Here is a 27,206-nt window from a genome sequence, read left to right as displayed (position 1 = left end):
TAACTTGTTGCACTACTTTTGGTCTTTTGTGGACTTCAAACCTGACTTTTTAAAAATAATTTTGATGCCATCACAACGGGCAACATCCAAAAAGTTTAACTTGTGTGCCATCAGTAAAAATAATATTTTTTTAAAAGGTCTTGGATATTTCTTCCTCACCTTGAACCTCCCCCATAATTGCTCCAATTTTTTTCAATTACTCTTATTATTTAGTCATGAGTACTGACCCTAAGGAATGGTTAGATTTTCTTTTGTGATCCCACTCCTGGGAAGGTTTATCACTATGTCATGTCACTACAGTTAAAAAGCTTTAGAAATGGCACTGCAGCACTTTCTAGACTTTTTGTTAGTTATTTTCTATTTAATTGTGAGGTTAAGGTGTTAGACAAGTTTTGTTAATACGTTTTATTGTGTGTTTTGTGTCATGATCTGGGCACTGATGACTGGTTTAATTGCTCATTTCATTCACCTATCTAACTCTGCTGGTTTCTAATCACTGTTCATCTGATCCACCTGCTCGGGCCTCTATTTAGGGCGCTTGCATCCAGTCATCAGGGGCTGATTATTCTTGTTCTCTCTAGCCAGTGGTGAGAGTGTTTTTAAGAGTTTCTTGGTGTTTCTGATTTCTTAATCCTGTTCTGCCTCTCAACCACTGAGCCTGTTCCCATTCTGATCTGTTTGCCTGACCTGGCTTCAGACTCCTGCATGTTCGGACTTGCATCACACTCTGGGCAGCGTCAGCCGCATTTTGTTGGCAGCCCACCGGCTGGATCCTGCCTCATTCTCTGGCTGTGGACTGAACTGTTAGACCAGAGGTTACTGCCCTTGACGCAAAAGCCACTGCAGATCTGCCTGTTTTTAATATACGCTTTATGAAGTAGTTCCCCTGTCTGTCTTGCCTGAATATGGCGTCCCTCTGTTGTAAGTCATGACATTTTGAGTTCTTTGGGTGCCAAAATTATAGTCAGTATTCATCCTAAAGGATTAACAAAAATGATTAAAGAATTTTCAAATAAACCAATAACCCCACAAGCAGATTGTAAAACTGTCATCAACATCTTTGAGTCTGTATCAAACGTTGCGATGATGATTATGGGAATAAGCTCTGATTTCTAAATAACTAAGAAAATGTAATGTGAAAAAGACCCACGAATGTTTACTTTGAAGAGACTAAAAAAGCCTGATGAGAAAAAATAATCAAGTGTTGGCTTTTCTTTTCAGGACAGAGGTCAAAGATATTTTTCAAAAGTCATCCAGTCGTTGTTTTGTTTACAGACAGTATTCTCCAGACAGTCTCCCTTAAAAATCTAAAAAAAAAAAAAAAAAAACACCTCAGTAGTTTCTCTGCTGTGGGTGATTTATAACAAAAGGTCAAGCTTAAAGACCTTAAAACACCAATAAAACATCGTAGAATCAGCTGAATGAGACTCATTTGTAAACCTTTGTAGAGATAACAGCCAATAGAGTCAAAACACACCATGTACCAAAGCAAATAGCAGTATTTAAGATTGTGGCTTCGGTACAATCTTTTTTTTTTTTTTTTTTAGTCAGCCAAACATCTATTTAAAAAGCAGGAAGCTGATGAAGCTGGAATGTTTTATAATATTAGCTCTTTCTGGAGAGGGATTAGTGACATACTACCAGTAGAATTTAAAGGTATAGTGGATGATTTTTCGCAAATTCTTGAATAGACCCCCCTCTCCAAATAAAAAAGAATGCACATGCATAACCCTGTACCTTCTCACAAGAAGGAACGCGTATTAAACACATGTTAGAGCATGCACAAACCCATTTGTCCTTGTGCACACTCTGTTTAAAAGATGCTGTTTGCATCACTCATACAAGCTTTCTTTCTAAAAGAAGATTTGCAATTTTTTCCACTATGTCAGACTCACCACCGGTAAGTGAAAATGAGGATGAGCATGTAGGACAGTTTTATGTAAACACCAGAATTGTTTAATTTTAGGAGGACCATTTATTTTGATGATCCACTGGGAAAAAGAACATCCTTCACTATACCTTTAAATTAAGTTAGAAACTGATTACATTTTATTTTACAACCATTTATTCATTATCAACATGAGCTTCAGACAGTGGCAGAATCTGAACTTACTGTTCTGGGAGAGCTGGATGAGCTGTCCAGTTCTTCGGGAGAATCCTCGTCTTCCTCAGGCAGGGTGGGCATGACAAAGGGCAGAGAGGTATGACACCGGGTGAAGGGGAAAGGTTTAGAGGAGCCCCTTAAGTTACTGTCGCCTTGTTTTAATGAAAACTCAGATGGGACGTTTCTCTTTCCCTGCTGGAACTGCAAGATCATAAACAGAAAGAAACAAAAAAAGAGCTGAAACCGAAGTTGAGAAGAGTTTGCTCCTTATCTGCTGTTATTAGAGAGATTTGAAGCCCTACTGCTCAAAAAGTAAAACACATCATCATATTTGAAACAAATCACAAAATAGCTTCATTCTGATTGGTAAAGGAGTAAATGTAATAAAAAATCTCTAAAAAAAATAGATGGACACAGAAAAGGACACTTCCCATAAATATCAGCCATCTATTATCACATTAAAATATGCTTCCAGTGAGTTTACTGAACACTTAAAGTTATCCTATACTTTGTGTAGTGCTTTTGATTAGCAGCTTCTGCAAAATGAATTAAAGTTACTCAGTAATAATGTCATATGGATTTTCAGAACAAGAATTCAAAACATCTGTTATTTAATTGCTCTCTGATACAAAACATTTCTAATTTTACTTTGTGTTCTTTTGGATTTATGGTGATAAGCTGGTAATTCCCACACACTCTAGCAAATTAAGGAGCTTTGACAGCAAGTTTAAATGAATTTCCAACAAATCAGAGCTGAATGTCAGTTGCAAGGATATTGTCTTTATGGTTTGAGCAAAAATTTTATTCCAACAAAGGAAATGAAGCCAAGATGGAAGTTCAACTGGAGAAACTCATTGCTTTTCTTCATCCACCTGTGACACAGCCAATCAGCTTTGAACCACACCTCCACGAAAGCCAATCAGCATCCAAAGTTAATCTTAAAAGGCCTCCGATACGCACTTGTCTGCTCTGTGCACAGGCGACGTATGCGTGTGTGACTTCATTCAGATGACAACGTTTCAACCCACCTCCAGCCCCTCCTCCACCACCGGAGAAGACGACCATGTTGAGCCTGGTTCTGCCAGAGGTTTCTTCCCAACTGGGACTTTCTCCTCTCCACTGTCGCTTCATGCTTGCTCATCATGTACAGGTTCTCTCAACCTGTGTTATCCAACTAGACTTCCATTTTCCAGGTCTCTAAGTGAAGCTCTAGTATCAGCTTACGCAATCCACTGGATCTCCCCATAAAGCTCAGCCTACCGCCTAACCAGCAGCCTACAAACTGTTCATGCATATCTACCAAAATTAAGCGCTATGATTCCTGCCGAGGTATTAGTGCAAAAGACAAAGTAATTGCATCAATAAAATTCTCGTAATTGTCATCCATCCATCCATCCATCCATTCTCTTTACACGCTTGTCCCAAGTGGGGTCGCGAGGGGTGCTGGTGCCTATCTCCAGCAGTCAATGGGCGAGAGGCGGGGTACACCCTGGACAGGTCGCCAGTCCATCACAGTCTCCTAATTGTCATGTGAGTTTTATTTAGATTGAAATAACAGCTATGCTTAAGCAAGCAGTGACAAACTCAGTGATTGTAGAACTTTTAGCAGAATTCAATCTATTTATGTTCCAGTTGGAAATTTTCAATTTGAGCTTTTTCTATGCTTAATCGCTGCATGTGAAATATACAAGTTCTGCACACTTGCATGACCTTAAATGGTTACATGATTTTGCAAAGCTGAGTGTGTTCCTATGCTCACATACAGGAGGATGCATGTAAATTCTGGGAATTTGTGTCACATTATTCTTTTGCAGTCAGTCTTAACACTCCATTACTACAAGCACTAAGAAACCAAATAAGATATACAAGACAAACTAAGACCATAACAACACCTACTTAGAGGATTTACATCTGAAGCTGAAACAACTCATCTGCTATGCAGCAAAGAAGTGATCAAAATCTAGAAAAAATAAATATATACATCCTTTTTTCCTTCTGTTCCCCCCCCCCCACCCTGCAGTTTACTTTTAGCAGCCACAGTGCCATTTAGAAACAGTCAACGGGTGCACTTGGTTGAGCTGAGCTGCGCTCAAATTTCACAGGCCGATCGAGGCTACAAGCTCCTCAGGGACGGAGTAAAACAAACAGAAAGATTTGTAGAAAGATTACGTGAAATCACAAGTGCAAGCTGTGTGGAAGATTACTGAGAGCCGATCATCCCTGCAGAGTTCACAGCCATCTACACTGACTTTATCAGAGCTGTAAATGCTAGAATTTTAATAAAGAGGACAAATATTAAAAGACGGAAAACTAACAAAGGATTTACAGATTCCCCAAGAAGGAAGTGAAATCAAAACTAGCAAGTAGCATCCAATTACAGGAAGAAACCATAAAGCTATTTATAGATTAGTTTTATATTTGTTGAACAGATTCATACCTATAACAGAGTCTTAGATGTTAGTGTTAAAGATTTTCAGTGAAAGGAGTCACTCTTTTCTGAGTTATGGATACTTTTGTTAGTCCTTTTTGCATGGGTCACTAAACTGAAGGAAAACATCACCTGATTTTTGAGAAAAATATGCATGTAACTGTCGTGTTGTCCTTCACTGAACTCAGTCTCATCTTCCCTTTTTTATTAGCAAATGTATGTAAATCCAAACAGAAAACTGTTTTTACCCTTTGTGGGATGTTGAAGGCTGTGAGGCTGTACACAAACCATTGTCAGAGGTTTATTATGTCGGGCGCTAATCAAAACTAATTTCGGCACAAACAACATCTTCATATGCATGATCTGAGCAGCTGTTAGCAATGAACTGCTGTTTTAGAGTTTAGATAGAAGAAGTTTAGTAAATCCTCCGATCTAGTAAAGTCAAGATTAAACAACACTGCTTAATATCATCACAGACATGACAAGTTTCTGGGAACATAAAGTGACAGAGAGGTTGTGAGTCACTGGGGAGGAAATGGACTGTTTAACTGTTTCCTAGTGAGCTGCTGGGATATTTCCTGACTAAAGGAATACGGTGTCATGCAGGAGCACAAATGGCTTCTCATTCGCATTCTGCAAAGAGGTTTAGTTCAGATCATGGTCATTTTTGCTTACCACTCATTAGACAAAACAGATGTTAATGTTCTGATAATTAGTGTAACTCTAAAAAACATTAATCAAGTTCTAATAGTTAGATTTCCTTAAATAAATGTTCTTTATTTTGTATAATCAATTGTGTTATAATTGGCTTGCCTGTTTGGTTTTTCTAATTTTAAGATTACATTTGCAATAAATGTGAATCAAATAGGTTATTAGAAATTAATCTGAACCAAAGTGGATGACATATTTGGGTGTTGTTTAAATATATGAAGTAAAAAGATATAAAATTCAGCTGGATATTGAATTTCCTCTAGATTTTGAATATGAAATGTGAATAATTTTTAGACAGATGTAGCAAAGAAAAAGCTTGTTTCTTCTGCTTTATAATGCTTTTGCATAATGCTTATCTGGTGAACTGTAAAGTGCCTTGAGGTGACATGTGTTGTGAATTGGTGCTATATAAATAAACTGAATTGAAAATTGAATTGATCTTTGTTCTATTAGTTGCATCATTTGCATAAGATATTACAATATAAAGGCAGAAGATAATTAAACAAATCCATAATTCATATTTTGTATGACATAAAAATTATGCTCCTTTCTTTCATTTAATCATCAAGGCAAATATTTGTTACTACAGAACATTGGAAACATGGTTGAAGCAATGCCTGCCTCCTTTGGATTGGAACTTTTATAGCAATCCCTTTAGAATGTGTTCTTAGATCCAAATATTATCAAAACAAACTTCAATTCACTTAACAGCTAAAATCATAGCTAACTTTTCATTCATGGCATAATCTTTCTTAATAAATTTGCAAAGTATCATGTTGTATGATGCCATAGAAACAGCAATCTGCACATATAAGTGACACAATGTAATCTCCCTTAGTCTAAAGAATCTGATTAAAAAAAACAACAAAAACAACTAATATAGCTCTGAGATTAATAGTATGCTTCTTAAATGTTTAGCACAAAATATTTTTGTTGGTATTTTAAACTGTTTTTATTCATCTATCTTATTGTGAAATGGTACATGACAGTACATTTCCTTCATTTGCTTAGGAAGTGGGCTCAGCTTCCCTTTTCTTTAAACGTCTAATCTGGAACTGATCCAACAACAGGAATCACCGGTTCTCCAAACCCTAGTGCCAGAAAACACTGCAAAAACGATGTAGAAATAAGTAAACAATTCTTACATTAAATGTATTTACCCTAAATTTGAGCAGGTAAATGAGATGATCTGCCAATGGAATTAGTATTTTAATCTTCAAATAAAATAATTAAATAATATGCACTTGGAATGATGCAATAGTTTTTTCTTATTTTAAATGTAAATCGTCTTATTTCATTTGCAAAGTGACTCCCTTACCTCCTCAATTCAAGCAAAAATTGCACTGATTTTAAGAAAAAAATACTTGTTTAGATTTCTATTCTTTCCAGCGAAGACCAGTACTGCCTGCCAGTCTCTGACCGCTGGTGAAACTGAAGCCAACTATCCATACAGCTATGATGGGAACTATGTGAGAAATGACACAATCTGGTAGAAAGAGAGTTACAATCTCCAGATCTGACCCAGTAAGGCGATCTATTGTGGTGGTTGTGGTTCTGAGAGCTAACAGATTGAGACTGGCCCTGAATGTTTATAAATTCATTCCCTTGGGTTTCTAAGAAACTGCCAAGACTGTGGAAAAGTAAGTTTTAATCAGTTTAGAAAATATCTTAAATATTCAGTTCCAAGTCATTGGTTGTTGCATGTTCAAACTTGATGCCCACGGTGTAGTGTTGCTCCCACAAACCATGGCAGTGAGGTAAATATTGTAGAGTAATTGAATTATTCTGATTATTTCCGGTGGAGGAACAAGAATAGAACAGGCAAACCTGAGCTCAGGCATTCTGCTGTGACCAGCTCTTCTGCTTCATATTCAAACAGAATAGACAGCTGATTTGATTTTCTACAAAGCTGTTCGTCCAGTCAGAGGATCAGAGAGAGAAATGGACCATCACCTCCTCCCTTTCTCTGTTACATAAGCAAACCCCCACATGCCAGATTTGTTTAAAATTTGCTTGTGTGAAGCACAGAGAGCAGAGCCAGCAGAGGAAGTGGTTTAAACACAGGCACAATCTGAGATAACATGACAGAGGAAGCGTAAGAAAATAAAAGATGCAATGGGCACTCTGATGTAAAGTCAGGTAGAGGGAGGACAGTTCACTTAACTGACTTCCAAAATTGGTGTATATTAGCCATGCAAGAAGTTTTACATAAAGTCACTGCAGTCAAACAGAGAGCTGTCCACAAACCTTCATACGGATGTTTGCAGATGCTGCAGAGCTAAAACATATGAAGCTGAATACGTCCAATCATTCACTAAGATCCAACAGCAACAAGCGGCTGAAGATCTGAACCTGTCCACAGAGAGCGTGCACGTTACCTGAGTCCACCGGCGCACTGCTGCAACTCCAGCTGGTCTCTCCAACTCTAACCAACTTCTCACAACCAAGCTGTCACTGTCACAGCTTTCCCCAGAAAAACATGCAGTGCTCAGGGCTTCTCCTTCCTTCTCCCGTCTTCTCTGTTCCCTGGCTTTTTTCAGCAGCAGCCTCTCTTTCACTCCTGGGAGCTTTTACCATTTAAGGAGAAGGGTTCAGTGCGCCTCTTTAGGCAGCTGTGAAGTGTATGCGTATGCGTAATTATGTGATCTCAGGCATTTAAACCGCATTATTCTTAAATAAGACCAAAAGATAACGATGCTTTTCTTTTATGAAAGCCTCCGTTGTTTTTGTTTTTAGAGGGATAAGAAAAATTTTGGGCACATTTCTGTTAAAGACAGAAAGAGAGCCTCATCAACTGATCTGGGTTTACTCTTCTGAAGATGAGGAATCCACTTCTGAGCTCCTAAGCTCCAGAACTATTTGGTCATCTACTCTGTCAAAACCTCAACCATTTCGGCTCCTTCTCACTCCCTCACTGATTATTATAGAAGTTTTCTGACCACATAGAAAATATTGTGATGCAGAAACTGTTTTTGGAGGAAGACAGCTTTTTGGTTTTACACAGAATCATATGATCATCTTAAATACTGCAGGTTGGAATAATCTGAGCACAAAAAGAAAGTCACATGTTTTAGCTAACGAAGGATGATTCACCTCAAACCTATTCTAAGATGTTTTACTTATACTTTTGTTACGGTCAGTGGTTCTATTATTTAAGTTAGCAACTTTTTACTTTTTTATCAACTAATTTGGTCTACAATCCTTTATCTTATAATAACTTATACCATGCATAGATGCTTATGTAAAATTTCCTTATAACCATAAGCATGTATGTATGGTATAAAGAAAGTATTAAGGTAACTTTTTGGATAAGATGTATGGGTAGGCATGCATGGAAGAGGATTATGGCCACTATTAACTGATTTATTTTACTTTATTTTGAAAATAGGAAAAAAGTCAGAATTCTGACTTTAATCTCATATAAAAGTCAAATAAAATAAAAAATCTGTCAATTTTTTTTCCTTTTTTTCCCAATGGTCCCAATCCTCTTCTGTAGAAAAGAAAATTAGAATTCTGACTTTAATCTCAGAATTTTGACTTTTTTCCTGTATAATTAAACACAAATAAAATAATCCAGTGTCTGTAATACTATTCCGTAGAAATAAAAATCACAATTCTGAAATTAATTTCAGAATTCTAATAAATATTTCTTAAAATTAGTTAACTTTTAAAAAAATAATTCCTAATCCTCTTCAGTAGCCATGAGATTTAAATTAAAATTAAATACAAAATTATCCATCCATCCATCCATCCATCCATCCATCCATCCATCCATCCATCCATCCATCCATCCATCCATCCATCCATCCATCCATCCATCCATCCATCCATCCATCCATCCATCCATCCATCCATCCATCTACGTTAGAGAGGAAAATGGAGAAATGACTCATTGTCTGGATAAAGTAGTGATGATTATTTAATCAATGATTATTTAATGGTTACCAGTGGAGTAATTATGTCTGAAAATTCCTTGTAAATTTAAATGAGGATAATTCTAATAGTTAATGGTTTACAGGCACGGAGTTTCCAATTAGACTAAGTAAATGCATTAAAATGTGTCATATGCAAATCAGTTTTTGAAACGTTGCAAGATATTCAATACTTTTCCACAAATGTCAGCTAAATGGGAAATACCCAGCAGCAAATGGTATAAAAGCTATGAAATATAAAAAAATTACTTACATTTCTGTTTTTTACTGTTGAGCTATTTCCAGCAGAGAATTTAAAAAGTTAGGTCCAAAGGTTGGTGGTCCAGTTACTTTAAAAATTGAATAAAGTGTTTTCCTAAGTAAGTAAACCCTGTAAAGTTTTAGAAACTGATGTTTTTTATCCAGCAATCATCTTATGATCCTTATTATAAAACATTATAAACAACAGTTGACTGAAAATAGAGGATAATCTTTGTACAAAAAGGATTTTATTCTTTTAACACATATGCTATAATTATTTTTTTGATCTGCTTGGACCTCAGTACGCTTGAGGAAGCCTGTGTTGTAGGTCAGAGGCATATACGGTAGTCTTCCCCAAAAATGTAAACACTTCTTGTAAAATAGAACTAAAACACAGAGCGAAATGTACACACTGCCTCTGCATAAAAATATCAAATTTTTTAGAGAAGTGGGTCTTACCTCCCAGCTGCTGCCTCGTCCTGCTTCACCTGTTAGAGCCAAAGCAAAGAGAGACTGTGAAAACAGCTGATTTGCATTTAACAGCATGTGCAATGCAAATGTCTGGGGACAGTAAAAATAGAATGACAAAGAAAGAAAGAGGGGGTTAGACAGAAAGAATAGACAGATAGAAATACATTTTGGTTGATTTCCCAGAGTGGCTGATCCTCATTCATTCTGGCTCTAAAAGTATTGGACCTCTTGCTTCAGGAGGTATGGCACCCAAGGCACCTCTATAGCTAGGGGCAACAATAACCTAGCAACCATCTGAAGCACATGAGGTCCTTGATCCGCTGGTTGAGAGCTCCTGTCGTCTGCTTCAGAAGCTTTCAGGAAGAGCATTGTAAGTGAGAGACTAAGAACTAGTGAGAAGTAGCATCACCAGAACCCAAGTTTTTATAGTTCCAGCAGTTTCATTCATTGATTTCACCTTTGGTCATGTTTTAAATTTTGACATTAAAGTCCAGTTGTAATACTATGTAAAGCATCACCTAGGTAATACAAAAATAAGAATATTTTTCTATTGTAAAGTAGTGAAAGTCAATATAAATACAGCTCTATGTGACTTTTGAAACACAGAAAGCAAAACATGCACACCAACCCTCACAAGTTTGTAAATGTATGATATCCATTTTGGACACTTTTAGATTCTTAAGTTTTTTCAATTTTATAGCTCTGCATAGAAAAAAAAATAAAAGTAAAAACAACATGAAAATAGCTGCCACTTTATTAAGAAAAGAAGAACATACTTCTGCAAATTTTTAAGTTTAGGGGTTTAACTTAATTCAAATTTTGCTTTAGAATCCTTATGTTTTCCATCTTATGTGAAAGCAGGGGTGACTTATGAAAGGTAACAGGTAAATTACAAATCTTAGACCTCATAAGAATCATACTTTTAGAGCTTATGCTCCCTCAGTGGGGAAGTTTGTCATCTACATTTTTACCTAACTCTTTTTCTGTTGCATGGAAAGGAACATTTTTAAAGCTTCAACCTTTACAGTCGCTCCAAAAAGCAAATTATCTGTTCCATAACCTCAGAGACTATCAGGGCTCAGAGAATAGGACCCAGAATTCAGGCAGACAGTTTAGGGTTGTTTAAAAATGAAAAGCTTTATTGACTGCTCTTAGTTCTGCGGCCCGTCAGCTGGGACCGGCTTACTGGGATCACTGTAGAGATGGATACTCAGGTTAGTGACCACGAAACTCAGACAGGGAAAGATTACAAGCATGTAAGTCACAACATGGTTCTTTAATTCAGTCTGTGCCCAGAGGAAGGAGTGGGAACCAGTCTGATGCCTTCTTCACAGCTTGCGGCAGGAGCTGCCAGAGAGTTCCAGGAGAGAGGCAGAGCAGAATGACCAGCGGAAGCCAGCAGACGCGGGAGAGCAGATGGATCCGAAGGGAGAAGACAGAGCAGGTGACGAACCAGAAGCAGATGTCCAGGCCAGTAGATCAGAGAGACAAAGAGGTATCGAAGAGGAATCCAAGCCAGGGTCAGGGGACAGATCCAACTTCGTTAACAGATAGAATCCAAACAGCAGTCCGAAAACAGGGATAGGCAGAAACATACCGGAACAGGGGCTAACCAAACTCAGGGTTCAGAGAAAGAAACAGGTCAGGATCAAGTAATCAAAACTCTACAGGGTACGCTAAAGAAGTCTCACACTCTGCTTGAATAATCTGGCACTGATGGCTGGAAAACAGGCAGGTTAAATAGGAGCTGGAACAGGTGAATCAGATGAGAGGAAATGAAAACTGGGAGGAGCTAGGCAGGGGGAAGAAATTAACTAATAATTCAGTTATCAATGACAAGATCATGTCAGAGAAACCCAGTGACAGTTGCAATCCCAGATTAGTGGTAAATTAACTATAGATAAAGACACTGCTCAAAACAATTAAAGGAACACTTTGTAATCAGAGTATATCATAAAGTTATTTAAACTTCTGGGTTATTGATTTGGTCAGGTAACTAGCAGAGGGGGTTGTTAATCAGTTTCAGCTGCTTTGGTGTTAATTAAATTAACAACAGGTGCACAGGAGGGGGAACAACGAGACCACCATCAAAACAGGAATGGTTTTACAGGTGGAGGCCACTAACATTTTCCCCCCTCCTCATCTTTTCTGACTCTTTTTCATCAGTTTTGCATTTGGCTAGGGTCACTGTCACTACTGTTAGCATGAGGCGCTACCTGGACCCTACAGAGGTTGCACAGGCAGTCCAACTCCTCCAGGATGGCACATCAATACGTGCCATTGCCAGAAGGTTTGCTGTGTCTCTCAGCACAATCTCAAGAGCATGGAGGAGATTCCAGACGACAGGCAGTTACTCCAGGGGAGCTGGCCAGGGCCGTAGAAGGTCTACAACCCATCAGCAGGACCGGTATCTGCTCCTTTGTGGAAGGAGGAGCAGGAGGAGCACTGCCAGAGCCCTACAAAATGACCTCCAGCAGGCCACTGGTGTGAATGGGTCTGATCACCTCATACTGTCCAGGAGCTCAGGTCCAGATCTGGGAGGAGATACCCCAGGATACCATCCATCTCATTAGGAGCATGCCCCAACGGTGTGAGGCATGGTTACACGAACGTGGGGGGCCATACAAATTACTAAATACCATTTTGAGTTGCTGCAATGAAATTTCAGCTAAATAGACTAGCCTGCTGGATAATTTTTTCACTGTAATTTTTTGGGATGTCTTTGAATTCAGCCCTCTGTAGGTTGATAATTTTCATTTTCATCAAATGATGTGGCATCCTTTTGTTACTGACACATTACCCAGTCCATATCAGTATAAATAGACAGCATGATTTTTTGCCCCTTTAAGATCTGATGTGTTTTCAAAGTGTTCCTTAAATTTTTTTGAGCAGTGTATTAAACTTAACAAGGAATTACATAAAGTTTTTGTCAGCAATGGTTGGTGAGGTTGCTTGAGGACCCAGATGCAGAGATGAGTGAAGCAGAGATGAGTAGGGCTGGGTACCGAACATCGGTTCTTTTATGGTACCGACCGAAATGCTTCGGTTCTACAGAGTATCGAAACATGCCTCGTCTTTCGGTGCCAAGTTTCGGTGATTGGCTGTAACACTTAACATGATTACGTCATCCAGGAAAAATACATAGGTGGCCACGCCTACAGCCAGGGTTCATGTGTATCTGTTGTGAACTAATTGCGAGCGTCGTGGAACCCCTTTAAAATGCCCCCCAGGTCAAAAGTGTGGCTTCACTTTATTAAGACTGATGCCAATAGTGCGCAATGCAATACATCGTGCAAAGAAACAATTTAAGAGCAGAAAGTTGCTCGGTGTTTGACTGCAAGAAGAGCGGACTGCAGTCGGCGCAACCATACTCCTCTCAGCAGCCCGTGGGCAGAGCAAAGCCAGAGCGGAGTGAATCATGCTGCTTTCACACTGGACGCAGCAAGAGCAGCAAAATTGCGTCTGCTGCTTCCTTTTTGCTGCTTGTACCAGCTTCTGACGCATTGCTGAAGCAGCTTTGCTGCTCTGGCTCTCTGACGCGGGGGGGCGGAGCTACTCTATCCTTTATTTGCCTTGCAGCTATATTTGCTGTGATCAATGGGAATAAAGTAGTTTTATTATGTTTTTAATTGGAAAAATCCACCTGAAAACTCAATCAGTGCAGTCAGTTCACCCAGATTACCATCCTGCCTTCCAATATTATTTCTGTCTGAGCCGCTCAGACCCCCGCATACCAGCAGTGCACTGTCAGTAGGATTCCCATTCAACGGGCTTGTTTGTCTCCTTATAAAGCAAACTGCTAAGTAAAAAGGTCCTCACAATGTAACAGTGAATATTAGACACTGACTTGTTTGAAATTGTTCTTCTTCACAGAAAATAATTTTTTTTATGTAAGAGGAAAAATGTAAATGGAAAAATCAGAGCTTAAAATAAAACTCAAGATTTGTACTTTATTATGTTGTGTAATTTTCTTTTTCTTCAAATTTATATTATAAAACTGGTATCGAAAAAAGTATCGTTCAGGAACCGGTATTGAAGTGAAGGTACCGAAAATTTTTGAACAATACCCAGCCCTAGGAGATTAGTTCTGACAGATTTAATTGAAGAACACAGGAAACAGAGGTACAAATCCAGAAATCCAACTAAAATGTTAAACAAACCAAAAACCATGGAGACATCAGGGGAAAACGAGCCTGAGGAGCCACGGAGAGACGAACTGAGTAGACAAGTACAGCAATGACAAGGAACCAGCACTGAGTGACTGCAGAGGTGGAGTATTTAAGGAGAACAGAACAAAGGATGGACTAATGAGCTGAATAAGGAGCAGGTGTGGGTGGAACTGGCAAGAGGGAATCCAAGGGGATAGAAAACAAGCACAAGGGGGCTACAGAGAGTAACTAAAGAATGCTTGAATATGATGAAAAATAAAAACAAAACAACTGATAACAGAAAACTGAAAAATCAGAGTCCCAACAAATGGGAAGAACCATAACAGTTTTTTTTCTGTATAATGTTATTATATTGGGCAACATCTCTTTAGCAGCAGTTTGTATTGTTGAAATTGAAACTGAGCCACTAACTCAAAAGCCAACTTCAAAAAGCTAGCTTTCATTCATTTCAAAACAAAAATACTAAAGTTAGCAGAACAGGCTAAAGGTATAAGTACTGACAACTTTAAACTTAAAGATTAAAACTACTTTGTTTTTTTGAACTGGCTAAAATTATTGTCCTAATATAAGAAATGTACTTTTTCAGGTTTACTCAACCAAAAAAAGATTTTTCAGCCCTAATTTTAAGTCACATAAGGAAACCACATCCTAAATTTGCTAACTAAGTGGTTTATGTCAGTACTCTTAAAAAAAGTTGATCAGAAATGAAGACATATTAAGCATCAGGAAACTGGGCAATTTGCTCTTATAGGGTTGGAAATTTGAAAGGAGCGTTGAAAAAATGTGTTGCTCCTCCTTACTGCTATCAGCCAGGTGATGTGGTATAGACTCACCTCAGAGGTTTTCAGATACAAGAGGGTCAGCAAGCGTAGGCAAAGAAACAGCTGATGTCCTTAGATTGTGAGAAGGGGGGCTTGTTGAGCCAAGGTTTGTCTAACAATGAATCTAATAATCTAGTGTTCAAAGTTCTTGCTTGCACTAAAACATGCATTTCATGTTCATCTTTGTAGGCTTTACCCACATGTTTTGAGTTGGGATGAAGATCCGGCCCCTTGTAATGGCCATTTTCGTGCCACTCAGCCAATATGAAGCTAGCTTGGAAGTACACTAAGGGAGATTGTCCATTTAAAAGACCAGTGGCTCATTACTTAGCTATGTTTTTGTTTTATTTTCTGACACTAGTGTCTTAAATTTGATAGTAGAAAAAGCAGCAGGTTGGGGATTAAGAGAGAGGGCGAAGACAAGCAGCAATGATCTTCCTGGTCGGGATTCAAACCTGGAATGGCTGCATGGAGGACTAAGGCCTCCATTATCCCACCCCACATAATGTTCTCTCATGATGACGCTCCTTCGCACACCTGTCTTTGCTGCTGCACAATCAGATTCTGCAACACCATACTTTATGGTGAACTATGATTTTCGTCTTTAAACACATTTTTAATCTGCCATGAAGGATTTAGATGTTTCTCTGTTGATTGTGAATTGGGAATTAAAGCAAGTACAGCTCCGAAACTATAAATTGGAAATACAATTTTTTGAGTTTATATGACAGAAAAAATATTTTTCAAGTGGAACCATATAAATGTCACCATAGGTGATTCATAGGTGATTAAACAACGAAAAAAAATAAAAATGTTTAGCCTTGACATTTTTTTCTCCAAAATAAACACTGCAAAACTGTATAGATCCATGTCTTTCTTTTAACTGAAATTGTGCCAAATGCATTTTTCAATTAAAAAAGGGAATCTGGCCAGTTAAATGTGTTGATTTACACTATTGGAGACCTGCATAAGACAAAGCCTTTGCTCCTAAAGATTTGGCCATTGATTCATTGAAATTTAACATTGAAAAAACACAATAATATCACCAAACTGAATAGAAAATAAGAATAACAGAGCAAGCTTATGTAACGCATGCCGGTTACATCACCTGAAATGGTCGTACCATTACCTCCGACCCCTCATTGAAGAGGTCTGAGCCTCTAGTTTCCAATTATACCATCCATTAGAGGGTGTGGCTAGAAATGAATACGTACTGTTGCATTACTCTGGCAGAGTCAGACATGCCAGGTGGAACTATAAATCTCATTGCATTGTTAACTACAAAACAAAAAGTATTTGTGAAAAAATAATTTTGAAACATGTTTTAGAGAATTTAAACCCCCCATTTTGGCATCTGGATGAAACACCTTGTGACTGTGTTTTGGCCATTTTTATAACTGGATGAATATGAGCAAGTGTCAAAAGGGCTCTGTATTGCTGCAGAGGCCTGTTAATGATTTAATCATAAAGGCTAAGTCAAGTCTGTGGCTACAATGAGACACATAAAACACGCAGGACAAAGGGATTTAAGGAGCAGGCTGAGAACCACTGCGCCATAGGAGCTTCAGCCACCATCTAAACAAGACTTTTTTTGTGGTTTGTTTTCAGATTTGACAACTAAAGGAATTTATCTCCTTTCCTCCCTAAAGTGTAGCAGTATTAAATGAGTTTAAATGCTTGAGTAATTTTCCGCATCAATATTCTAAATAAAATAATGTATGTTTTTTTTTTTTTTTTAAAGAATAAAACCAATGTTCCAAATCCGCCCATGTCTCTGCCACCTATCGCCCATATATTGCTGGAGATAGACACTGGCCTACCATGATCCTGATTAAGGATTAAGCGGCAGAAAACGGATGGATGCATGGAACAATGTCGTGAATCTTCCCATGCTGTTTTAAATGTTTTTCACCACAATATCATGAAGCTGGTATTTTTTTATACCAGGATAATCTCATAGGATGCACCTTGTTGAAAGAAAAAAAACCCCCACTATATTAGTAGAGCCCCAGTGTTCATCTCCTCATACTAATGATGCCCTTCCTCCCTCTGCTGCTATTTGGACTTCATTTGTTAACCAAAGCAAAGTAACGTCAATATGGTATAGCACAATATTATCTTCAGATAAAAAGTGGTCGGATAAATAATCATAAAAAAAACAGGCACTGAAACGACTATAGTCTGATAGGTGTAGGTTTACAACCAGGCCTCCTGCTGGTTACTAGAAACATAAACAACCTGCTGACTGTCCAACACCAACTATCTGATTTAGGACTCACCCAGATTATGACTCTTCTATATTAAAAAAAAAAAAAACACACAATTGCTTATTAACTTCCCTAAAAAGAAACATTATGGTGATCATGTTTACACAGCATATGGGCTAAAAATGGGCAAAAATGAATAAAATTCATCTTTTTAAAACTTTTGTAAATACAATCTGGATTTAAAAATTGTGATAAAGGAAAAATATTTTATCATGTTTTAGTAACTGTAAGTAAAGTTTTAAATGGCAAAACAAGAGATTTTTATCAGCAAAATATTCCACTTAGACTAAAATTTGGAGGTTAAATATAAATCATCATTACTCATCTCTACTTTCTTTAAATGTATTTCTTTAAGTTTTGAACAGCTTCAGTTCAATTCTGACCCCTGGCTCATGCTTGGCTCATTACCAATGAATAAATTAACCATCTGACACTCATGCACATAACTTAATCAGTTTATGTACTTAATCATATTTATGAATAATAATAAAATAATATTGTAATCTTATCTGCTTTTCAATTTATGTTTTTAAAAGATTTTAAATGACACCCTCTTTATATCGGCTTTCAATCGAATCTCTATTGGGGATAATGACCCCCTGATCAGGCCATAATAACTTTAAGTAGCCTCTTTCTGGTATTTATTTACACATTTTCTTGCAATATAACAGATAGAAAAGTACTCTCAATCATACATAAAGCCTGTAAAAGATTGTACAAAGGTGGGTGCAAATTAATTACTTAATGTCTTTCATAGAGGTTTTAGTTCATATAGATCTAATTCTCATCTATAAAAGCTTAAAACTCTCCATAAGATCTTAAACTTTTTTTTTTTTTTTTTTGCTTAAAGCAAAGTGGAAGATGATCATTTAACAACAGCAGTGAAAAAAAAAAGCCCATAACTTCTTCAAGATTGCATAGAAAACTCAGTTGGATTGCTCCCAATATTCCCAGAGGCTTCACCCCCCCACCAGCTGTTGAGTGAAATGTAAATATCGGCTGAGTCTATTTTCAGAGATCCTCTGGGAATACCACTATGAAAGGAAGTAGCTTTAATCCATCTCTGTCGCACTGTGTACCCCATTACCACGATAACAGCATCAATGTATTTATCTGAGGCAGTCACCATACCATTCATGGGCAGCTGAGGAGGCTCTGGGACTTCTGGGACAGCAGGAGATGAAACAGGAAGTTCTGTACCGTCTTCCTTTTCAGATCCAGCAGGAACTAGGAAGCTTATTGCACCTGTTTCAGGATGATCGGGCTGCCTAAGACCTGAGGACTCCTGGAAACCATAAACAGAGAATATATTTTATACAAGATTACTAAGATTATAGTAGAGCATGTGAAACATCAGCATCTGTAGATGTGAAGAAATGCTCAAAGTTGCGTGCGGTGAAAAGGATATGATTTTGTCCAAGGTTAATGTTGATGATGAAAATGTGTCCCAAAATGTAAGGCATTTGTATTATATCAAATATTCCATTTAGATCTATGCACTACTTTTAGGGGAGTTCTTAAAAAAAGGCTTTTATAATCCAAGTTGTTTGTTTTGTGGTATTTTTATTTTTTTATAAAAACATGTAGCATTTGTTTCCGTCAAAAAAACACGCACCTTTTTAGGTTGCATAGCAAGCAACTGGCCAACAAGCTGAAGGAAACTGGTTCCACAAGGTTCATTTTTGGGTATCTGAGGAAAGGGGTCTGAAGTCAACTGGATGCCATGCTCTTCAGAAAAAAAAAAATATTTTACCTAAAGGTATAGTCGAGGATGTTCTTTTTCCGGGTGGATCATCAAAATAAGTGGTCCTCCTAATTGTCAATCATTCTGTTTATATGTTTATGTAAGGCCGTTCTACGTGCTCGTCTCCATTTTCACTTACTGGTTGTTAGTCTGACTTATTTTCTTTTGGAAAGTAAGCTTGTATGAGAGATGCAAACAGCAAAATTTAAACAGAGCGTGCATGAGGAGAAATGGGCCTGTGCATTCTCTCGCTGCGTTAAATAGGTGTTGCCTCTCGGCAGCGGGTACAGGGTTATGCATGTGAATTTCTTTTTTTAAAGTGAATATTGCAGGTCTTTTTAAAAAAATCGTGAGAAACCTCCACTTTACCTTTAAGCTTCTCCTAACATAAAACCATAACACAACAGATTTGTCTCATACTATGTCAAAAATGTGAAAATGTTGATAACTTTACATGGACTCTGGAGAGACAAGGCTGAATACCCTCGCATTATCGGGTTGCCATTTAATACGCTTGCAGACTTTCTTAACTGAAGATCCACCAATAAAATACATATTCCTTGTCTAGTTTTTTTTTGCTTTGTTTGTTTTTAGTTACTTCATGCTGAAACTTCATTTAAATTGAAAATTCAAATGTATTATTTGGTGACATTATGTATACAGTATTGATTAGTTACAATGTGAATAATCTGTCCCTGTTCCTGTGAAATATTAGCACAACTTTAAAGATGACAGACCTCAGAAGGATGTTGCTTCCTTATCTCCAGCGACTCAGCGGTGGAATCTGCTCGGCCCATAGCCTCCTCCACCTTCTGGGTGATGCTCCCCATCTTTTCTCTCACTTGGCTCACTTTCTGTTCACTTTGCCTCACCAGCTCAGCCATCCCGAGGGCACTGCTGACCATCGCTTCGATCCTCTGAAGGGTCACCAGGAGCCCACCTGAGGTCGCCTGTGGTTCGGTTTGTTTTGCCTCTGAGGCAGAGGTCTTCTCAGGCTCTCCAACAGCGGCTGAATCGCCCTGGTCGCTCACCGCCTTTTCCAAACTTTCATCTGGTTGCTGTCTCTCTGCCTCCCCTTTCCTGTGAATGTGAGGAGCTTGACTTGTGTGTTTTTGCTCAGCACAGTCCTGTACTGGTTTCAGAGAGGCCTGCAGGTGACAGAGCTGCTTTTTCATATCCGTGATGGCATCCTCCACTTGCAGAAGCTTCGTTTGTGTCTCCGGGCCTTTCTGAGACACTGAGGCTTTCTCTCTGCAGGCTTTTATCTCTTCTACTTCCACCTTAAGCACCTTCTTGACCTCCTGCATCAGAGTCCCAGCCAGGCTTTGCTTTTGCTCCTTCTCCCAGGCTCTCTGCTTCTTCTTCTCTTTCCCCCCTCTCTCCTCCCACACAGACCTAAGCAGCTCAGCCTCTTGCTGCCTGAAACCACCACCATAGCTTTATAAACATCTTTTTTACACACTTTTATCTTGTTCACTCTAGGCATTAAAGGCGCACTTTTGCAAGACAGTAACTCTTGCAGGTCGTGTAATGGAGATACTCGTAAATAGGCTGTCAAAACCAGGCTCTGGTTTTATAAGCTAAACTCTTGCGACTAACATGGGCAGCATCCTTCATCACCATAACAGGAGAAAGAGGTAAAAACTCACTTACATTTTTGGAAGTTGGTGTCTTAGAGATGCTGTTTGCTGCAGATGGGAAGGAAAAGGTCTCTTCTGTAAGAGAGAGGACACTTAATGTTTAATTCACAAATTTTTCCAAATGTAATCCCCCAAAGGTCCCCCATCCTCACTGTCTCAGGACATCTGCTGTGAAGAATAACTGAGACACTGTTGCCACATTGAAAGAGACATGGATCAGACGGAACGACATGATGGAGGAGATGATCTGTGATCCTACCAACCTGCTGCATGTCCTGGATCTCGCTCTGTAAGGAGTGCTGGTTTGGAGGATCTGAACTGTGGGGACTCCGAGAAGTCAGGCAGTGTCTGTCAAACCTACCAGAAAGCAGCACGGTTACCTTAACAGTTAACTGAAAAAGCTTCTATATATCATGAATATAGCTTCTTATAACGTCACTTTTGCTAATGACCACTCTTCTCTGCATTTTTTTGTTTTCTGGTGGAGGGATGATTTATATTTAAATCCTGTTCTCTACTTTAAAAACATATCATATTATTAGTGTTTGCTCATTCATAGTGAAAAGGAGCAAATTCTTATTCTCTTAATTGTTTTTTGTAGCTTAAGACTTTTATTTCCCTCCACAAGAAGCAGAAGGTTAAAGGTAATTAAAGTAGCGGTCCATACCAAAGGCTAAAGCACAAAAACAGAAATCTAAAGCTCCAACACAAACAGAGGCATGCAAAACAGCTGGATCTGGTGAGCTGGCAGCAGGACAGAGAAAGCAGACTGGCTAATAAAGCAGAAGGAGAGACACGGCTGCTTCCAATGGTTACTAAGAGCTAATGAAAATAGGATGAGTAATGAAAAACAACTGAAGATAGCACACAGTTATGGTGATTACAACTATGTCTGAGGCAAGTATTTAAATACACATCACAATAAAGAAAGCCAAGATCAATCTTGCAAATAAGGGCAAAATAATATTGATCCAAAAACACAAAGATGGGATCTTAACTAAAAAAAAAAAAAAAAAAAAGAAATAATTACAGACAAAAGAAAGAAAGAACCAATGAAAGGTTTGATTGTGTTAGATCCAGCGTTAGTAATGATCAGCTGTACTATTGATGGGACTCTCCGCAGTGACACTTATTACCTGAGCAGTTGCTGGTGGGAATGCTCCTGTAATCTCATTAGCTCTGACCGTAGATCCTGAAACACCATAACACAGAAAACATGCTGCACATAATAGTCCCAACTAAAACCATTTTTTTCCCACTTTGATTTGAACAACATACCTCTATCATATTGTGATTTTCCACATGAAAGTTTCTCATCTTGTCCATAAGGATGCTTTTCTAAAAAAGCCAAATTTAAACGCTGTAAAAAAATACTCTGAACTCATAATCAGCATTAAATTTGCACACCTTTGTTATTTCTTTGTCTTTCAGCATCATCAGATTCACGGTTTCTTCATGTTCAGCCTGTAAATAAAAACATAAAGTTATTCAAAACTGTGAAAACTACGGAAAGCATGCAGTTTGGAGCTAACCCTTAGCTGGGTGTTAATCCTCCTCAGTTTGTTGACAGTCTCGTCATAGCAGGCCATTTCAAAGGTAAGTTTTTCATTCTGTGTGAACAAAATCAGGAGTTTTATTCATTTGAAGACAGAAAAGCAAATAGTTAGGGTCTCCCTTACCTTGTCTTCTAGCACTCTAATTTGAGCCCTCAAGTTTTCAGTCTCATTAGTCTGAAAGAAGAATTCCTTGTATAAAAACAAGACATGCATTTAGTAAATATAAGTTTGATTTCTCTGTGTTTGATGTACCAGCTGGGTGAGCCTTCTATGAGTATAACTGGCTGTTTCCTGAACTTCTTTTAGAGTCTGATGGGTTTCTTCCAGCTCCTCTGTCAAACATTGAGCTTTTATGGATGATCTCTCAGAGCTGCATGTACAAAACACAAACACACAAATGAATCAGGTTAGATATAGTAAACACTTCTATTTCTATCTAAACTAACAGAAAAAAACATCAAAGTGGAATCTGATGTTAACTATAAAACAAACAAATAGGTATTTAATTTGTATATATATATATATATATATATATATATATATATATATATATATATATATATATATATATATATATATATATATATATATGGACTACCTGTTTATATATATATATAACCAGGTAGTCCATAGATGGATGGATGAATTAGAATAAATATCTAAGTGAAGCTCATGCTCCAGAAGAGATAAATTAACCTCCTCAAACCTAATGGTGCTGCTTGGGATCGAGCTCTGCTGCTTATAAAAGTGGAGCCCATGTGATTTTTAAAAAATGTTTCCATGTACAGCCATGACCCTCCAGTTGTTATTATTTTAGTCTATTTTATTTATTAAGTTAATGCCCCCCTTGTGTTTCCAGTGTTTTTAGTCTCCAACTGTTTGCCATGTTATTACAGTCTCCTCCTGCCTATTTTTGGTGATCCTATTTTGTTGTGTCCCTTCTTCTAATCCCTGTTTGTTTATATTACAACCCTCACTGATTTCATCTCTTTTGAGCCAATGGGCAAAAAAAAGCAAAAAACTATTTGAGCTATTTGTAGCTTCTTCTCATGCTTAACTCCATTTTTGCTATTACACCAAACTCCTGTTCAGTTCGCTTCCACTGTTTTGAGTCTTATACTGGAAAAAGACATTAAACTTTAATAAATGAAACAAACCTAATGAGCAGAAACTTCAGTAATAACTCGACAAATCATATTCCTCAGTTTTAGTTTTTATTCTGTGAATAATCGAAACAGTTCAACTTTATGTTTCTTAATTTTACTGTATCAGCATGTATGTGTCAGTAGTGGAAGGTCATGTATGTCTCCTATTTTTATGACTGATTGACTTTATTGATCTCTCAGTGGAGGAATGTACTGTTACATTGGCTCAATAGTCAAAAAGAAGAAGGTGCCAATATATATATATATATATAAATATATATATATATATATATATATATATATATATATATATATATATATATATATATATATATATATATATTGGCACCTTACTTTTTTAAAAGCACTTTACTTTTCAATGAAGATAACTTTAAACTAGTCTTAACTTTAAAGAAATACACTCTATACATTGCTAATGTTATAAATGACTATTCTGGCTGCAAATGTCTGGTTTTTGGTGCAATATCTACATAGGTGTATAGAGGCCCATTTCCAGCAACTATCACTCCAGTGTTCTAATGGTAAAATGTGTTTGCTCATTGGCTCAGAAGGCTATTTGATGATTAGAAATTCCTTGTGCAATCATGTTCACACATCTGAAAACAGTTTAGCTCGTTACAGAAGCTACAAAACGTACCTTCCTTTGAGCAGATTGAGTTTCTGGAGCATCACATTTGTGGGGTCAATTAAACGCTCAAAATGGCCAGAAAAAGAGAACTTTCATCTAAAACTCGACAGTCTATTCTTGTTTTTAGAAATGAAGGCTATTCCATGCGAGAAATTGTTAAACAATTGAAGATTTCCTACGATGGTGTGTAGTACTCCCTTCAGAGGAGAGTACTTTGTGTAATTGTACTTGTGTGCATTTGAAAGCTGCATCTTACATTCTATGCTGCTGTTTAGTAATGGCCCCTGGTGAAAAGCCCATTTTGGTTCATCACTGGATAATTGTACTGTTTATGCTTGAATATGCTTGTTTGGACAGGAGAGGGTGGCACTTTCAGGTATGTAGAGCTACATGATTCTCTCCTGACTGTACAGCGGTGCATTGAGTAGCACTGGTGCCTTGCAGCAAGAAGGTTCTAGGTTCGATTCGCCGCTTGTGTTATTTCTGCCTGGAGTTTGCATGTTCTCCCCAAGCATGCTAGGTTGTCTCCGGGTACTCTGGTTTCCTCCCAGGGTCCAAAAACATGACTGTTAGGTTAACTGTCTTCAGTAAGTTCTCCTTAGGTGTGAGTGTATGTGTGAATGGTTGTTTGTTTCTGTGTTGCCCTGCGATGGACTGGTGACCTGTCCAGGATGTACCCTGTCTCAAGCCCGTTGACAGCGGGAGATAGGCACCAGCACCCCTCGCAACCCCAGCAGGGATATAAAGTGATGGCAAATGGATAGATGGATCGATGATTCTCTCCATGATGTGTTGGCTGGTTTATTTTTCTGGTTATTTTATTATCACACACAAAACAAATGGTTTATTCAAAACACATTCACAGTTTTCCCTCCAATTAACTTGAATGTTGTGAATGCTGTGAATTAACCTGGGCTGTCCTAAATTGTGTAAAATGATCATATTCATAGTGGGAAAGTAAACCTTTTAATTTGGAGAACTTGTTAAATAATTCTCCCCAAAATATTTTGTCATCCAGAAAAAATAAATAATTTTGTTGAAATACATTCTGGTTTAAAATTGGAAAAGTGAAAAAACTAAATCTTAAGTATTTGAATTATTTTATGTGTTTTTTTTAATACAGTGTATGAAAACATACAGTTTTAACTTTTTGTGACAGTACAGTTTAGCTTTAATTTATTCTTTGTTATAATAAATGTGTGTCCTTTTTACATATAATGTCATATTTTCTTATAAATATTATTTCCTAATAAATTTAAAGCAATAAAGTTTGAAATTATGGTTACATATATTTTTTTTGCAACATCACAGGTATAAAAAATAATCCATGTTTCTGCTCACCTGACCAGCTTGGTCTGCAGCTCTATGATTTCCAGACTGAGCTGCAGGTTTTCATCCTCACATTGAGCCAGCATCCTTAACAGGCTGCTGTTCTGCTGACTCAGCTTTTGATGAGCTTGTTTCAGATCAGTCAATACTCCAGACAGGTCCTGTCTTTCACTAGATGAAAAACAATAGAGCTAAAATACCACCAAAGGCTCAATACTCAAGATAAACACCTTTGGCAACAGAGGGAAATTACTAACCAAGAAAAATGGTGGACCTCTGGAGGAGCTGCATAGATTTCAGAATATGGAAAATTTAATCTTGTTCAGTAAAACAAATTCTTAAATAACCAAATATTAAAATAAATTGTATCCTACCATTTACTGGAGTTTCAGTGTAGTCTGGCCAAGGCAAACAAATTATATCCGACCTAAAGAATTTAAATAAAATTGAAGAATTAAGAACCTATTTTTTTTTTTTACACGAAGGCTCCTTTTGCCTATAGCTCACTCTGAACTTTGTTGACTGCACTGGGCAATCCAACTCTTCATAGTGGATAGGAAAGTGTTCCTGCTCACGAGTGGGTCCTGAAGGTCCGGATCCAGAAGCTGTCGTAGAGAAGCCAGTCTGTCCTCTTCTGCACTTCGAGCTGTAAGGGTTTCCAGGTAATGCATGATGCAGGAGGCCAACACTGCTCCTGAGAATGAGACAGGAGCGAAGAGGAAAGAGTGAAGGGCATAGAAAAGACATCCATATATCACAAGGTTTTGCCGAGGACTCATGCAGAGAGTTTACCTGTGTTGCTGGCATCACATTTGCTGTACATGAGGTTAAGGAGCTCATGTTCAGAAAATCCAGTGTCATTACTATCCTGAAGCAGGCTCCCTGTCCCACAGCTGTATGACCCTGGAATTTATAATGATGAAACATTTACTGTACTCTCACATACAGAAAGAAGTGGATGGAATGGAGTACTTACCGCTGTGGCTCTCAGACATTTTGCTTTTTTCCACCTGTGGCTCTGATAAGGGATTCCTATGCACCTATTAAATAAATTCTTTCAATAACTGTTATAAAACACATTTTAAAAATGGCTTTTAGATTGAACTAGAAATAATGTTGCCAAATGTTGAGCCGTAATTAAAGTTTCCCTGAAAAGCAGAGCTCTAGTGCTGAAGATGAGAAGTCTTCATTCAAATTAAAGAGTATTCTAGTTAATATCTTTAAACATAAAAAAAAATATTCATACTTTGCAGTTTAAACTGTTCTGCTACCTCATCTAAAAAAAAATTATGAGCTAAATTCTATCTCAGATGTTGTTCTCATTGAGCTAATGTTTATTTGAGATGCTAGATGATTTTCAAAGTGCCCCCCCCATGCTTCACGCCAAAAACAGATGCCATCCTGGCTCCTCCTCTTGAAGAAAAGGCTGAAGTGGATCCGACAAGTGGATTTTTTTTCCTTTTATTCACCAGTACAAAACAAAATGAAAGAGATTTTTCTTTTTTTAATCATGTATTTTTAGATTAAACCTAGTCGATTAGATTAAGGAATATTTTTTACAGTCCAAAATCTTTCATTTGGACCACCTCTTTACAGTCAGCTGGGGTATTTTCACTCTTTCTCAAAAAAAAAAAAAAAAAAAAAAAAAAAAGAAGACATTAGATACACAACTGGCCAGGGAGATCAAATGATATTTTATTAAATAAGAATATAAACAACTGAACATGTTAGTTTTTAACAAAAATTCATGATATTTTGACTATTTTGTATATAAATTAATTATTAATCCTTTGATTATTGCACTGGAAATGTAGTACCTACACATTGTTAAGTTGTCTGAAAAATCTTAGGGAGAGTCAAGGTACGGTGGCCCAGAGATGCGGCTATTTCCGTTGTCGCTTTTGTATTTGTGTTGCGGCTTTTGTATTTGTGTTGCAGCTTTTGTATATGTGTTGCGGCTTTTGTATTTGTGTTGCAGCTTTTGTATATGTGTTGCGGCT

The 27,206-nt window shown here is 37.6% G+C and overlaps 3 protein-coding genes across 6 annotated transcripts in view; all 3 read right to left on the bottom strand.

The window, feature by feature from the left end:
- The window catches only part of mrvi1 (murine retrovirus integration site 1 homolog), a 31,419-nt gene extending 21,487 nt beyond the window's left edge, over positions 1–9,932 (bottom strand). For 2 of the 4 annotated variants that reach the window (XM_038297720.1, XM_038297719.1), the window contains exons 1-2: positions 7,622–7,779; positions 2,114–2,305 (exon numbers count right to left, since the gene is read on the bottom strand). In XM_038297720.1, coding sequence (XP_038153648.1) covers positions 2,114–2,185 — 72 coding nt within the window. In that variant the 5' untranslated portion in view covers positions 2,186–2,305; positions 7,622–7,779. Of the gene's footprint in view, positions 1–2,113; positions 2,306–7,621; positions 7,780–9,874 lie in introns of those variants that run through there. The other 2 variants (XM_038297718.1, XM_038297721.1) reach the window with 2 other exon arrangements.
- Positions 9,871–20,575, bottom strand: LOC119791560. Its single transcript, XM_038297723.1, has 5 exons — positions 20,541–20,575; positions 19,625–20,306; positions 18,759–18,833; positions 18,231–18,428; positions 9,871–9,903 (listed from the first exon to the last, which is right to left on the bottom strand). Coding segments are annotated over exons 1-5 (990 nt in total). The 5' UTR covers positions 20,543–20,575.
- A 108-nt stretch (positions 20,576–20,683) lies between these two features.
- LOC119791568 (inositol 1,4,5-triphosphate receptor associated 2-like) lies at positions 20,684–26,268 on the bottom strand. The gene is made up of 14 exons (XM_038297741.1): positions 26,183–26,268; positions 25,999–26,109; positions 25,714–25,900; positions 25,581–25,633; positions 25,464–25,491; positions 25,219–25,377; positions 22,336–22,453; positions 22,207–22,257; positions 22,060–22,137; positions 21,935–21,991; positions 21,806–21,865; positions 21,664–21,719; positions 20,791–20,884; positions 20,684–20,716 (listed from the first exon to the last, which is right to left on the bottom strand). The coding sequence occupies exons 1-14, from the start codon at positions 26,199–26,201 to the stop codon at positions 20,684–20,686; spliced, it is 1,104 nt and encodes a 367-aa protein (XP_038153669.1). The 5' UTR covers positions 26,202–26,268.
- Positions 26,269–27,206: the final 938 nt, after the last annotated feature.

The sequence above is a fragment of the Cyprinodon tularosa genome, unplaced genomic scaffold, assembly GCF_016077235.1.
Source record: "Cyprinodon tularosa strain WSP-4 unplaced genomic scaffold, ASM1607723v1 ctg395, whole genome shotgun sequence".
NCBI lineage: Eukaryota > Metazoa > Chordata > Actinopteri > Cyprinodontiformes > Cyprinodontidae > Cyprinodon > Cyprinodon tularosa.
The sequence above is the reverse complement of the archived record's forward strand: the minus strand, read 5'-3'. Positions and strand labels throughout refer to the sequence as shown.